The following is a 15,129-nucleotide window of genomic DNA, read 5'->3' as shown; positions in this document are numbered from 1 at the left end:
AAAGGGAGCTATAGGTGCGGAGCTAAGAATTGCCTGTGCTGCAAAATTATCACACACAGACGTCCTTTACCTCTAACTGTAATGGCACATCATTTCCCATAAAACATCACCTCACTTGCCATTCTACCTATGTCATTTACCTCATTGAATGCGGATGCGTCCTGCAATACGTAGGCCGCACTACCCAAGCCCTTCATTGCCGGGTGAACCAACACAGGTACAATATCCGCAAACAGTATTTGAAACATGGGGTGTCCAGACATTGTGCATCCACACCGGAAAAAGAAAAACATGAGCTTAAAATCACCCCAATGGATTTCATACCGGAGAACCCTTTTAAACCTCTTTGAAAGACTACAAAAAAGGGAAGTGTATTGGATGTATCATTAGACACACTGAGCCCACGAGGCCTGAACGAAATCAATGAGACCATCTTATGATAAACAACATACATATATAGGCCAACACACACCAAGTCCGCCTAGGCGCCCAGACAGACACCGATATACGACTGTGTGCGTGTGTGTACTTATACACACGTGTATATAGAGAGATATATATCTGTTTAATATCTCAGAGAACTAATAATATAGCGATTGAAGTATTAGTAATATACACCACAACACCTATACAATACTTATAGACAGACCTAATCACGTATATACCATCCATACGCATCTATTAATTAATTATTATTTATTACTATTCCTATTATTATTATTATTGCCATTATTAATTTTCCCCTACCAGCTATTACCCTACGGACTCATATATTGAACTACAAGCCTGCCTTATTGTATTACATCCCCTATGCCTACAAATAAGGAATTAGTTAGAGATCTAGAGATCCATTACATTATAATTAGAGGTACATAATGACAGCTTTGAGACTACAGTGATAGTCATTAGTGTAATACCAACAGATGTTTCCAATTTCGTTTTATACATATTTTATAACTTATTATGGATCCTGTATTGTTTAAGAGTTCCGTTACTCTTTTAAATAGATTTTACCCACTTCCCCTAAAAAGACCATAGCTGGTCATAAAAGGGTTTTAAACCGTATCATTCATATTCCTGTGCCGCATATAAGTGGCTGGCATATGATGATAAATGTACCCCATAGCCTGGCGCTTTTTAAAATACCCCATCTGCCACATATATTTAATTCATGCCAATCCTTGGGAATAAGGATTTAGAAGTCCCCAGAAGCGACCGCACCAATTAACATGGAGAACTAAACTAATATAAACATCAGCGCTATACTATACCGATCTGTGCCCGGGTCTGAGAGATCAGGCAGCGCTGAGTGTCACAGCATGCAGGAGAAACCGGGAGATCCTGCTTGAATAACTTGAATACCTGACAGGCGCACCGCTACATAGTAACAGCGGGGAGCAAGATATGCCCTCAGCTCTATGTGAAAGAATAATGTTCATTGCGGTGCTGACCTAGTGCGGGGTCAGCAGCGCCGCTGCTAGTCTGAACGCACCACTATAAGTATCACTATATGCTGCCATACAATGTATCATTAAATGTATCAATATGTGTACTATTAAATCTACGGTTGCAACAATGTAACAATACATGGAACCAGACTGTGAAGCGCTTGACCCTGCGCTACCCAGTCTGTATGCCACAGAAAGGGTCGGACACTTAACAGTAATTGCCACGGATCACTAGAGATACTGGCAATCAGGCTCATTATACCAAGCACGCCCACCCCACCCCCTGTACCTCCCCCTTTTTAACCCGCCAAAACAGCGTTTTAAATATCCCGATCACAAGTGTATCTTCATTCTGTATATTGTCCTGACGAAGGGGGCCCTTTGCCCTTTGAAACGCGTTGACTATAATAAAAATAATCTTATTCATCTCGAGGACTGATCTCTATGCCTGCAGCGCCGGACAGTGGTCTGACTTTTTTAAGGAATTCTGCATACCTATTTCCCTGGAACCATTTGGACAGGAAAAGACCCAGGCAGCAGCACGGCATCCCCTAATGCTGGTGGGGAAATATACCAGCTAAGGCACATCCAGCTGTTGTGACTGTTCACAACAGAATCCGGTAAGCGAATTACACACCATAACTGTATATCTCCTATAAGGCGGTACCACACATGAGGCGCTGTGTTTTTTTGTTTTTTTTGTCTTTTCTCCTTTATGTGTTCTGTATTTGACCTTCACTGCCTGACCTAACCTCTGACTGCTCTCCGTTCTGATCCAGATCTAACTGCCCCGACCTTGTATTGTTTATCAGATTGCAGAAACTCTGCCTGCCCTGACCTAGGCCTGTCCCTGACTACAGTTTTGCCTGATCTCTGGGTGTTACACACAGGTGTCTCATGACCCCTGTGGGTAAGCCATCACCAGAACTACTCCAAGAGGCAGCAGCAGCCTGGTGGTTCCCCTGCAATACAGTCCAGATCCCAATATAAGGGTTAAAGGGTGAAAACCAGGGGAACCACTTACATAACGCCCTTAGGAATAGCCCCAAGCCAAATCTGTTAAAGTGGCACTGCAGTTCCACATCCGCTTTATAACAGTAACTACTTTCCCAATTCTGCTTATTGACCATGGAAGCGGTTTACGTACACTGTCACCTGAGTGCCCTGACTGCACTACTTTCTGGTAACAAGACAACCCAGCAAAATTCAGAATTTTACTTTAGGAAGGCAAACTTGCAACAAAATGCAATAAGAGCAAAGAAAAGTATGCCAAATTTACTGACATTTTATGTCCATTTTAGCTGTGGACTGTTGTTCATTGCTGTTTAAAGGTGACATTTTCCTTTCTGACTATGCTGATGAAGGACAGAGTGAAATGATGTATGGGGGGGAGACACTATGACAAGGTGTTCTTCTTTATATTTACCAGTTTCCTATGACTGGGAAGAAATGTGACAAGCATTGTAAACAATTCTTTGCACGTCTCTTGTGTTTGATTAGTGATGTCATCCCTACGCTCCACTGCTTCTCAATGCCGCCTGCTAAGCTATTCATTGTGCGCTTTACCGTCCATCTGTAGAACATTTAACAGCCAGCCATGTTTCAAACACTAAGCAGAAACTTGCCTGCATTTCTGTGATCTAAAGTTAAAATTTTAAAAAAAAATTATTGTAAAAATTCCTCCCCCCCATAGTATTGCGCATTTGTCATAAAGTAATATTTTAAGATACAAGGTGGAAGAGATGAATTTCACATTTTTAGGAGTCTAAGAAGACCTTGCTAGCAGACCTTTTCCTCTTGTCAAACATTCCCAGAAGGCGTTAAAATGAAATATTTTCTATCTGTATTGCCTGGGAGCGCACTAGAGAAGATGCTGTGCAGGGTGAGTAATATATTGAAAATTGAGGCACCCGCTGCACATTTATATAGTAACCAAAAATACTGCTGTGGAGATTACTGGTAATATGAATATTATACCCTTCCCAGTAACTGATTCAAGGGAGTCTGTCACGAGGAAATCCAAAATATGGGATATTTTTCAAAACTGGTGTAAAGGGAAACTGAAACCAATCAGATTCCACCTTTTTATTTTGCAAAGGAGCTCTGAAAAATGAAAGGTGGGCTCCGATTGGTTGCTATGGACATCTAAGGCTGGGTTCACATCACATTTTTTAGCCTTCCGTCAGAAGTATACGCCAGGAGGACAGAAGGCTGTAACGTGTCCCACTGTATAGGCATACACTGGGGTATGTTGCTCATACATCCCCTCCCCCTCTTTACCAGTCCTTATCAGCAGCACAGTATTGTGTAGGGGGCATCCCAAGCTTTTCTGCACTCCCTAACTTCCCAGCAGCTTGTCTGTTCACCCTTTCCTCACTCCACTATCGGCAGCAGATGGAGTGAGTTCAGGCTCTGAGACATTCTGAGAAAGGACATGAGGATTTATATGTCCTCTGTCCTCCTGCCACGACCGCGGGAATTTGTAAATCGCTGTGTGAAAAGCAGGCTGTTCTCCTGCTTTCCACATAGGGATCTGAACAAGCAGCACAACGGAAAGAGGGAGATGGCAGGTTTCTACATTCACACACACCTTCGCTTTTAATAAAGATCGCTATTTTTCCTAAGGATGATCAGTGTTCGGGCCCCAGGGTTGTCTTCTCCTCTGCAATCGGCCTGCCTCAGGAGTTCCTTTGACCACTGTCTATACACTGTACTGTATGGGCAGTGATGTCAATGGATCACTCTGAAGGGTCTGTTTAACAGAGGCCAGTGACGGATGCCATACAGAGGCATCCGTCACCCATAGGCTATTATAGCCTCCATTAAAATGATCCTTTTGTTTACAGGACACTACAGGATGGAAAAGGTGAATCTACTACGTCCACCAGCTAGACGGAGGGCAAAAGGATGCTCTTTTCTCCTCAATCTTACTAATGAAGCCCTATGAACATGTTTAGCTTGTACATCTGGAGGTTTCCTGACATACCAGCTAAATGTACAGTATAAACTTGTGATGTGAACCCACCCTAAGCCAGTTGTCCGTTACACTACTTTCCATAAATCTCCCCGAATGTTGTAGAGATAGCTCAGTGGAATCTAATGATACCTTTCTAGAGAAAAAATACAGTAAATACATATTCAAATGAGCAGTTAAGTGCACTGAGGATGAACACCAGGCCACTCTGTGCACCCTTGCTCCTCGTGTTTCCTCTGCCAGTCCCTTCCTCTCCCTATCAGTAAAAAAGGAGAGTGAGGAACCAGGAGGAGCCTCCAGGTGCCTCCATCCTCTGCACTTTTTCTCAGCCATTCAGCAGAGCCAACAGGGGTGACATGATACAACTTCCAGGCTAGCTCCTTTGGAATATGAAGTGCCTTGTTTCCAAGATGTTTAGCAGTAGAATTCCTATTTGTTTCTGAATCTAGTATTTGAAAAAGTCATTTTGTGGGTGCAATTAGTTTTGCTTTGAAAAGGCATCATTCAGATACGATCATCAAGAGAAGCCATAATGTTATTTTATCACCCTGAAACATTACCATGTCAGTCTTTCAAAATATCATTAATAGCATTAAAATAGCATTATACGTTTTTAAAATTCTACCTGCTCTACAATAATGAGAAAGAGTCGATGGGCGTTCACACTGTATGATGTCTGGTGTCCACCCAGCCCCTCCAGTCATCGCCCAAGCCACACATGCCTAGTGCATCGATGTTTACTGTGATACAGCTTTTCACAGTACACCTTGCTCCTCTGAACATGCTGGAGGAGTATAAGGCAATTCCGGAGATTTGGAGAAGCCTGGTGCTGACTATCTATGGTGAATTTGTGGATGTCAAACAAGAGTGGCAGTGTTGGACACCTGCCATATAGTGTAACCACCCACTTGACTTTTCACAAGTCGTGAACATACAGCATTTTAAGAAATGATTTTAGCACTTTTGATAAGCAAGTCTGATAAGACTGTCAGGTCCTCTCTTGGCATGGCGGTGGTTTAGAGTGGTAAAATGACTTGGCAGTTACTAAACTGGCATGACTTTCTTTAGGCTTAGGGCTACACGACGACTTTGGCCGCAACACACGTTGCACTCCACTGTAATCTTTGGTCGGGCGGTCTGTATTGCAACTAAGGCTACTTTCACACTAGCGTTCGGGCGGATCCGTTCTGAACGGATCCGCTCATAATAATGCAGACGGAGGCTCCGTTCAGAACGGATCCGTCTGCATTATTTTTAGCATATAACAGCTAAGTGTGAAAATAGCCTGGGACGGATCCGTCCAGACTTTCAATGTAAAGTCAATGGGGGACGGATCCGCTTGAAGATTGAGCCACATTGTGGCATCTTCAAACGGATCCGTCCCCATTGACTTACATTGTAAGTCTAGACGGATCCGCACGGATCCGCACGCCTCCGCACGGCCAGGCGGACACCCGAACGCTGCAAGCAGCGTTCAGCTGTCCGTCTGTCCGTGCGGAGGCGAGCGGAGCGGAGGCTGAACGCCGCCAGACTGATGCAGTCTGAGCGGATCTGCTCCATTCAGACTGCATCAGGGCTGGACGGCTGCGTTCGGGTCCGCTCGTGAGCCCCTTCAAACGGAGCTCACGAGCGGACCGACGAACGCTAGTGTGAAAGTAGCCTTATGAACATAAATGGGGTCGCGTTGTGACCGATAAGTTAAAAAGAATTAACTAACATATGGAAATGTCTAAATATCAAAGCGAGCAGGGAATTTTTTTTATTACGTACAGTGTGGTTGGGTTCTTAGATTAAGCACAGAGTAGTGCCGCAGTTATATTGATTGTAGTGAAAGACGAGGGGTGTGACACCAGTGACAGTTGCCTGGCTGTCTTGTTGTGCCCCTGAATACACTCAAGCATAGGTTGTTCATGCTCCTATGAGTAGCATCACCTAAGACTAAATGTAAAGACTGTGTGAAGAAATATGTCTTTTAGGTTTCTTTTCAAAGTCACACATTTCAGTACCTTGGTAAATTCCTCAGGCTCTTTTATGTCCATAGACCGTGAAGCAAATTCTAATAGCTCCTCTGAGTTCTCTAGGGCATTTGTACATTGGGACAGCTGATTCTAGAAGAGTATGGAGATAGAAGAGGCAATATAAGTGTGAGATTTGAGGTACATTATATCATTGAGAAACAAAAACACTAACACTTAAAGTCTGGTATGTTATTTACTCAAAATGCTCAGATCTTCAGCCCTGTCTTGTCCAAAATAAAATAGAACAATTCTGATTTCGAGCCATCATCTCACACTAAAACTAGATCCATCACTTAGAAAGACAATTTACCTATCATGTTTTTGGATAGTCTGAGAAAACCAGGAACCCACACAAACATTTAGAGAACATCCAAACTCCTTGCAGATGTTGCCCTTGCCTTGGTTGGGTTCACTCTCAGGATCCTCAAATTTTATTATCCATGTGCTGACATTTTGGAACCTAGGTTTGATGGCAGCAGCATCATGGGGGAGATTTATCAAGACAGGTGCTTTCTGCACTGATCTTGATATCACCTTCACGCCTCATCATAAATTGGGCACATCCTCTGGCAGTCCGTGCGCCTGAACAGAAATCTATGACAGCTTAGAGCTGCCATACATTTCTGGCTTAATTTGCAGCAGAAAACTGGCATAAATTAAAGTAAATTTGGCTCTGCTGTTGGCAGGGCTTTTTTTCTGGCGGAACACACCGGAACGGCGTTCAGCCACCTTTTGACATCGCAGCCTGCCATGCTCCAGCATCACATGCTGCGATGTATTAGCGGGGAGGGCCTGGGAGGAGGAGCTGGGGGCCGGTGCGTTCACTGTGCTCCGGCCCTGCCGCTCCAGTACAGTTATAAAATGTGTAATTCAATTAAGGCTACTTTCACATTAGCGTTTGGGGCTCCGCTTGTGATTTCCGTTTGAAGGCTAGCACAAGCAGCCCCGAACGCATCCGTACTGCCCTAATGCATTCTGAGTGGATGCGGATCCGCTCAGAATACATCAGTCTGGCAGCGTTTGGCCTCCGCTCCGCTCAGCAGGCGGACACCCTGAACGCTGCTTGCAGCGTTCGGGTGTCCGCCTGGCCGTGCGGAGGCAAACGGATCCGTCCAGACTTACAATGTAAGTCAATGGGGGCGGATCCGTTTGAAGTTGACACAATATGGCTCAATTTTAAACGGATCCGTCCCCTATTGACTTTCAATGTAAAGTCTGGACGGATCCGTCTGAGCTACTTTCACACTTAGAATTTTTTCTAAAATATAATGCAGATGGATCCGTTCTGAACGGATCCCATCGTCTGCATTATAGGAGCGGATCCGTCTGGGCAGACCCCAGACGGATCCGCTCTGAACGCAAGTGTGAAAGTAGCCTAATAATGATTCATGCTACCCCCTCTGTAGTATAACATTCAATATATCCTACTCACAGGGCTAGTGTTATATCGTAATGCAGGCCGGCCGGGCAGACGAGTGGCAGCGTGACTGACTGACGTCATGTGCCTGCCCGGCCTACTTTATAAATGAAGCAGGCGGCGCAGGCACGTGACGTCAGTCAGTCACGCTGCCGCTCTTCTGCCTGGCCGGCCTGCATTACGATATAACACTAGCCCTGTGAGTAGGATATATTGAATGTTATACTACAGAGGGGGCAGCATGAATCATTATTAATTGAATTACACATTTTATAACTGTACTGGAGCGGCAATGGGGGGGTCTGTGGATGACACTGTTAAGGGGGGGGGTCTGTGGATGGCACTGTTATGGGGTGGGGGGGTCTGTGGATGGCACTGTTAAGGGGGGGTCTGTGGATGGCACTGTCATAGGATGGGGGGGGTCTGTGGATGGCACTGTTATAGGATGGGGGATCTGTGGATGCCATCCACAGATCCCCCATAACAGTGCCATCCACAGATCCTCCACCCATAACAGTGCCATCCCCAGATCCCCCATTAACAGTGCTATCCCCATCTGGGGGGTTTCTTTGCTGGGCTGGACTTTTATAGCCCCCCCCAGATTTTACTTGCATCCCTGTTCTCTATAGGGGCGGTTTCAGGGGGCAGTCCTAGGGCTGGGTAGGGGAGGGGAGGGGAGGGGAGGGGAGGGTCAGAAAAAAAGCCCTGGCTGTTGGTCACGCTACGTTCTTGCCCGCTGTTGGAAAAGTGGCGAGGGCAACATAAATAAGAGGCACTTGTGATTTGTTTTTTGTTTTTCAAAAAGTCGCAAACACACACTTTGTGAATTCTTAAAGCCACTTTTCTGGTGCAAGGGAGATGATAAATCTCCTGCTATGTGTTGTTGGGCAAGCATAATTTACATTTATCACTAGCTCCAAAGTGATTTTTGTGCAATAAAGGCTGGACAATAATGGGTAGTCATCAGAAACTAACCAATTACAACAATTATGTCTATGTGTAATCAGGGCTTAACGGTGACTACATCAACTTTCCTCTCATGTATGTATATATGCGTGATTCACAGAGGACATAAAGGTCACATAAAGCAGACTCTCACCTGTAACTCCTGGGTTTTGTGGGCCTGTTCTTGCTTTATATTGTTAGTCATGCTCTCCTTCATCTCATCCAGCACCGAGTAAAGGCTATCAAACTCTTCATCTAAGTCTGACAGAACTTTGGTAGAGTTCGCCTTAAAAACAAAACCAACACAGATATGGCTACTAGCGTTAATATTTTCCAGTATTGAGATCAGTCATAGGGTTTCAATACCGGGAATAAAAAGGCTTCCGTTTTGTCCCCATTTATTGTCAGTGGGGACAAAACGTGACTGAACAGAAGGGAATGCTCCAAAATGCATTCCGTTCTGTTCTCATACTGGAGAGCATACCGCAACATGCTACAGTTTGCTTTCCGTCCTGGGATGCGGAGCAAGATGGATCTGTCATGAACCACAATGCAAGTCAATGGGGACGGATCCGTTTTCTCTGACACAATAGAAAACGGATATGTCCTACATTGACTTTCAATGGAGTTCATGACGGATCCGTCTTAGGTATGTTAAAGATAATTCAACCGGATCCGTTCATAACGGGTGCAGATGGTTGTATTGTCAGTAACGGAAGCGTTTTTTACTAAACCCTGCCGGATCCAGCAAAAACGCTAGTCTGAAAATAGCCTATCACCAATCACTTTTTTATAGATTCATTTAATTAAGTCCTTTAAGATTAATAAAATACGATGCACAGGCTCAATGTATACTAGCACTGGCGAGTTTGTTCTTCTTCCAAATTTTAACTAAACCTTCTGATTTGCTGGAGGGCATTAAAGGGATTCTACAGTTTGTTTTAACTGATGATCTATCCTCTGGATAGATCATCAGCATCTGATCGGCGGGGGTCCAACACCCGGGACCCCCGCCGATCAGCTGTTTGAGAAGGCAGCGGCGCTCCAGCAGTGCCGTGGCCTTTTCACTGTTTACCGCAGGCCCAGTGACGTCACGACTAGTTTCAACTGGCCTGGGCGCGGCTAAGCTCTGTTCACCGGTCAGATGCTGATGATCTATCCAGAGGCTAGATCATCAGTTAAAACAAACTGCAGAACCCCTTTAATTTAGGCACCAGGCAACCATTTTCCCCCTGTAATATTTCACAGATGCCCATTCTACATAAACATTCCTTTGGGAATTGCTCAAGAAGTCAATTACAATAGCAGAAGGCACCCGGCTCTCTGATCTGGTTAACAGTGCCAGACGATGGCTTGTGCAATGGACTTTGTCAACCCATTAGTCACCACCATATAAATAGCTGTCTGACGCCTATTAGCCAAATAGGACACCAGATGCAATGTTCCTATTGACTTCAAATACGACAAGTAGAAATGAATGTAGGATGTCTAAAAGGAAAGCTGACCGGGCATTTAGAGGAAATTACAGTTGAAAATTAGTGGCATCTGGCAATGCTGTATCTACTAGAACTTACGACATGCAAATCACCAGAAATGGGCTTCAGGGTACTGAAGTCTGAGGATAATATGGGTACATTCACATGACAATAAAAAAAATAGCAGTTAAAAACAGTTAAAGGCCTCATGCACACGACCGTATGCAATTTGCGGTCCGCAAAAAATACGGATGACATCTGCGTGCATTCCGTATTTTCCTGAACGGAACAGCTGGCCCCTAATAGAACAGTACTATCCTTGTCCGTAATGCAGACAATAATAGCACATGTTCTATTTTTTTGAGGAAAGGAAATATGGAAACGCAATGCACACAGAGTACCTTCAGGTTTTTTTTGCGGACCCTTTGAAATGAATAGTTCCGTATACGGTCCGCAAAAAAAATAAAAAAAAATTGAACTACGGAACAGACACGGAATAAAAATACGTTTGTGTGCATGAGGCCTTACTGTCAGTTTTTCACGGCTCTTTTTTCACTGAGGGTTTTAAAAAAAAAAGTTTATAAAAAAAGTCCTCTTTCCACTGTCCTGTTTTTGATGGCCGTTATTCATGGCCCCTTTAAAAAAACTTCCATGTGTTTAGAACCATGAACTGAAAGCAGAACAGTTTTTCATTGTCGTGTGAATTAGGGATGAGCGAATTTCATATTTTTAAATTCGAGTTCAGGTTATAGTATAATCTGAATTGCGTTATGAATTCCGCTACCACAGACCATAACGCAATTCCATGACGGAATGCCTTTAGAGGCATTCCGTTATTCATTCCGTCATAATAGAAGTCTATGGGCTTCAAAACGGATCCCTATGCAGGTGAGAACTCCTGCATAACGGAAACTGGACGGATCCATTATAAAGCCCATAGACTTCCATTATGACGGAATGCCTCTAAAGGCATTCCGTTATGCATTCCGGCATGGAATTGCGTTATGATCCCTGGTAACGGAATCCATAACGCAATTCAGATTATACCACAACCCGAACTTGAATTTTAAAATATGAAATTCGCTCATCACTAGTGTGACTGTAACCTAAAACTTTCACCTCTTTGTCAATGAATTGCTCCAAAGACATACTGATAGGGACCTTAGATCATGAGCCCCATTGGGGACAGTTGGATGCTAATGTCTATAAAGCGCTGCGGAATATAGTAGCGCTATATAAGTGCATAACATAAATAAATAAAAATAATAATATTTACTACTACAACAGTTTACTTGTCTCAGTTACCGCACTGTGCCTATGTCCTTCTGAACATGTGACTTCAGATTTTGTGTTATACCATGCCAAGTAGGCTCGAAAGCTTGCTATTTTATCATCTATTCGGTGAGCCATTAAAAGGTAACACATAAAATACTCATTCTTTTACAGTGAATGGATCTGCAGAACTTAAACGGGTTGTGTCCCTTCAGCAAGTAGCATTTATCATGTAGAAAAAGTTAATACAAGCCACTTACTAATGTATTGTGATTGTCCATATTACCTCCTTTGCTGGCAGGATTCATTTTTCCATCACATTATACACTGTTCGTATCCATGGTTACGACCACCCTGCAATCCATCAGTGGTGGCCGTTGTGCACACTATAGGAAAAAGTGCCAGCCTCTCTGGTGGCCGGGACTGTGGGTGCTCACATAGACTGCTGCTTTTTCCTATAGTGTGAAAGCAGGATCGCAGGGTGGTCGTAACCATGGATACGAGCAGTGTATATTGTGATGGAAAAATGCATCCAGCAAAGGAGGCAATATGGACAATCACAATACATTAGTAAGTGCCTTGTATTAACTTTCTCTATGTAATAAATGCTGTTTGCTGAAGTGAGACAACCCCTTTAAGGATATTACTACCGTTCTGCGATTTGACACTCACCTGCACACCTTTAAGGACATGACTTAATGTGTCAATAAAGTTCTGTATTTCATCATTTTTATTTGCAAGTGTAGTAATGATCCTCTGCAAAGCTTCCTACAGACAAAAGAAATGTGAATTAGTATTAGAAATGTAATACACGTAATAATTTCTGTTAAGGGGGTTCACGCTGCCCGATGCTCGGGACGATTATTGTGAATGAACGCTCCCACTAACACTCATTCCTGATAATCGTCCTTTCTAAAAGTGCTGCAGGTCAGATAATTTAGCTGCTGCAAAAATAATTGTGTCACCCAATGAATGAGCGTTCTGCCGCTTCTTCGGGTGAAACGATCGTTAATGCAGATGGCTAAATGATCATTTCAGGGCAGCAGATTGTGCTGTCTGAACTGCCCAGAAACAGTGCATCTGTATAAGGATAGCAGTAGACATGGCTCGTTCAAATACCGTGTAGGTGATCGCTGCATGTACATACAGATCTTCACCTCCGTAACAAATAGGCAATTGTCGGGAAGGTATGGTTCTTTCCCACCAAGTATGTTCTCAGTTGCTGAATGTAAGGGCTCATGCTCACGACCGTATGTATTTTGTGGTTCGCAAAACACAGATCCGCAAAAAAAAATACGTATGACATCCGTGTAAATTCAGTATTTTGCGGAACAGAACAGCTGGCCCCTAATAGAACAATTCTATCCTTGTCCGCAATGCGGACAATAATAGGACATGTTCTATTTTTTGCAGAACGGACATACGGAAACGGAATACACATGCAGTAACTTCGGTTTTTTTGCGGACCCGTTGAAATGAATGGTTCCGCATACATTCTGCACATAAATAGAACGGACATGGAAAGAAAATGTGTTTGTGTGCATTAGCCCCAAATGCAGCATTAGTATCTCCATGAAAAAGAGGAAAGGGGCTATACACACTTATGGACGGTACCTATAGTGAATGCTTCTATTGAGGGACGTAACAGTCTGAGATTCTAGCGTGAAATCACAGATTACAGAGCAAATCTTATTATTCTGCCATATAAGCGATAATCCCTCCTAGGACAGTTTAATCTACAAACCATGCTGGTGCCAGGAGAGCCCTTACCCTGGGTTCACACCTAAGCGTTCCTCAAACGCGCGTTTTACGCGCGTTTTTGTCGCGCGTTTTTATGCGCGTTTTTTGTAATAGTAAACGCGCGTTTGACGCGCGTTTGTGTCATTGACTGCAGTGTCCTATGGTCACAAACGCGCGTCAAAACGCCCCAAAGAAGCTCAAGTACTTGTTTGAGCGTCGGGCGTTTTACAGCGCGTTCGTACGCGCTGTAAAACGCCCAGGTGTGAACCCTTCCCATAGGGAAGCATTGGTTTTCATGTCTTAAGCGTTTTACAGCGCGTTTGAACGCGCTGTAAAACGCTCAGGTGTGAACCCAGGGTTACTGTGAAGCTGCAGGTCAGCTAGGGACTTACCTAATGAGCAATTTATTTAATAGAAGTTATTAGCAATATTGGAGTAGGCCTCCACAAGCATAGAACTGGTTAAAGGGAGGGAAAAGATGACAGCAGTACTGGAACACCCATGTTAATTCCACCCTTAAAACAAATGTTTTCATAAGAAACATGTTTGAATTGGTGGATATGCACAGCAGCAGATGGTGGTAAACTGCGATCTTCAGCACACTACCAGGACACACTTAGAAAGTCAGGAGCCAGTACATTAATAATATAGGAGCCAGCATTATCATTTAGGAAGCCTAGGAGACTATACAGTTACTGACCTCATTGTAATATTTGTTAGCAGCACTAACTCCCTGGTTGGATACCTTTCAAGACATCATTTCACCAATAGTATGTGCTAATTCTTGCTTATACCTGGTTTTTCATAGTAAATTATTCAATCCGGTAATCGGGCCAAAGGTCAGGGCAGGCACAACAGGGTGAATCCGAGAGTCAGACAGGGGTCAGATCAAAATCCGATAAGAATGTAGCACAGCACACGGGAGATCAGAATGTAGCATAGTGCAGTTTTACAGGGAACTAGCAAGCTATAAACACGATTGCTCAGGCACCTTCCCATAGGGGAAGGTGCCTTAAATACCATAGGGAGGTCAGCCATAAGCTGGGACAGATTTAGGCGTTCTTGCCCTGGCCTTTTAAGAGTCATAGAGAGTGCACCCGCTCTATGGGCAACAAGAGTCACAGCAGGAGAAGAGAAATCTGCAGCCAGAATGGAGTGGCCGAGCAGCGCTACTCTAGTGGCCATTCCCACCGGGAAGAAGTTGGGAAGAGTCGATGGAAACATACCACAAGAAGACGAGAGCAGGGGATGGAGTGAATGTTCCGGCAGTGGAATAGGCAGGCACAGATGGTCAGTATTATAGCAACCACTAAGGTGGGGCTCAAATACAGTATTTGTATTCTCCGGAGCAGGACACAACAGAAGTATGTGTAGTGCATGCAGCGTTTTCTGTCCAGTGTCAGAACTAATGTGCTGGATGCTATGAATAATCCCACAGAAGACTGTGGGATCAGTTCTGCTATCAGTCTGCTTCCAGTGTTTCTGTACCGTCCACGCTGTAGAGAAGTGGATGGCCATGTATATGTGAACTCAGGATGAACATCTCCAATCACTGTAGGTAATTTCATTCCTGCATCAGGCACCAGGCTTCTTCATTCCCGGTGTACCTCCATCTAGGGTTAGTTCACACATGCCCGTTAATTAATGTTGATTCTGTCTTCCAAAACTGCATGTAGAAACCTGACTGTGTGGCCGTACCCCAAGATCAGAAACATTAGCCACAATATTAGCCCTATCAAATGACACTGAGTGTAATCCTTGTGCAAATCTGCTGCACACCCATAGCACATCCACAGCAACACTGCCCCCAGGTTCTCCTCTGGTTATGTTGCAGTATTCA

The 15,129-nt window shown here is 44.0% G+C and overlaps 1 protein-coding gene across 2 annotated transcripts in view; it reads right to left on the bottom strand.

The window, feature by feature from the left end:
• Positions 1–15,129, bottom strand: part of LOC122943553 (FSD1-like protein) — a 72,473-nt gene that overhangs the window by 43,080 nt on the left and 14,264 nt on the right. For both annotated transcript variants that reach the window (XM_044301383.1, XM_044301384.1), the window contains exons 2-4: positions 12,222–12,317; positions 8,957–9,088; positions 6,429–6,530 (exon numbers count right to left, since the gene is read on the bottom strand). In XM_044301383.1, the coding sequence (XP_044157318.1) occupies positions 6,429–6,530; positions 8,957–9,088; positions 12,222–12,317 (330 nt within the window). The remainder of the gene's footprint in view (positions 1–6,428; positions 6,531–8,956; positions 9,089–12,221; positions 12,318–15,129) is intronic.

The sequence above is a fragment of the Bufo gargarizans genome, chromosome 7 (genome assembly GCF_014858855.1).
Source record: "Bufo gargarizans isolate SCDJY-AF-19 chromosome 7, ASM1485885v1, whole genome shotgun sequence".
Lineage (NCBI taxonomy): Eukaryota > Metazoa > Chordata > Amphibia > Anura > Bufonidae > Bufo > Bufo gargarizans.
Note: the sequence above shows the minus strand (reverse complement) of the source record. Positions and strands in the feature narration are given on the sequence as shown.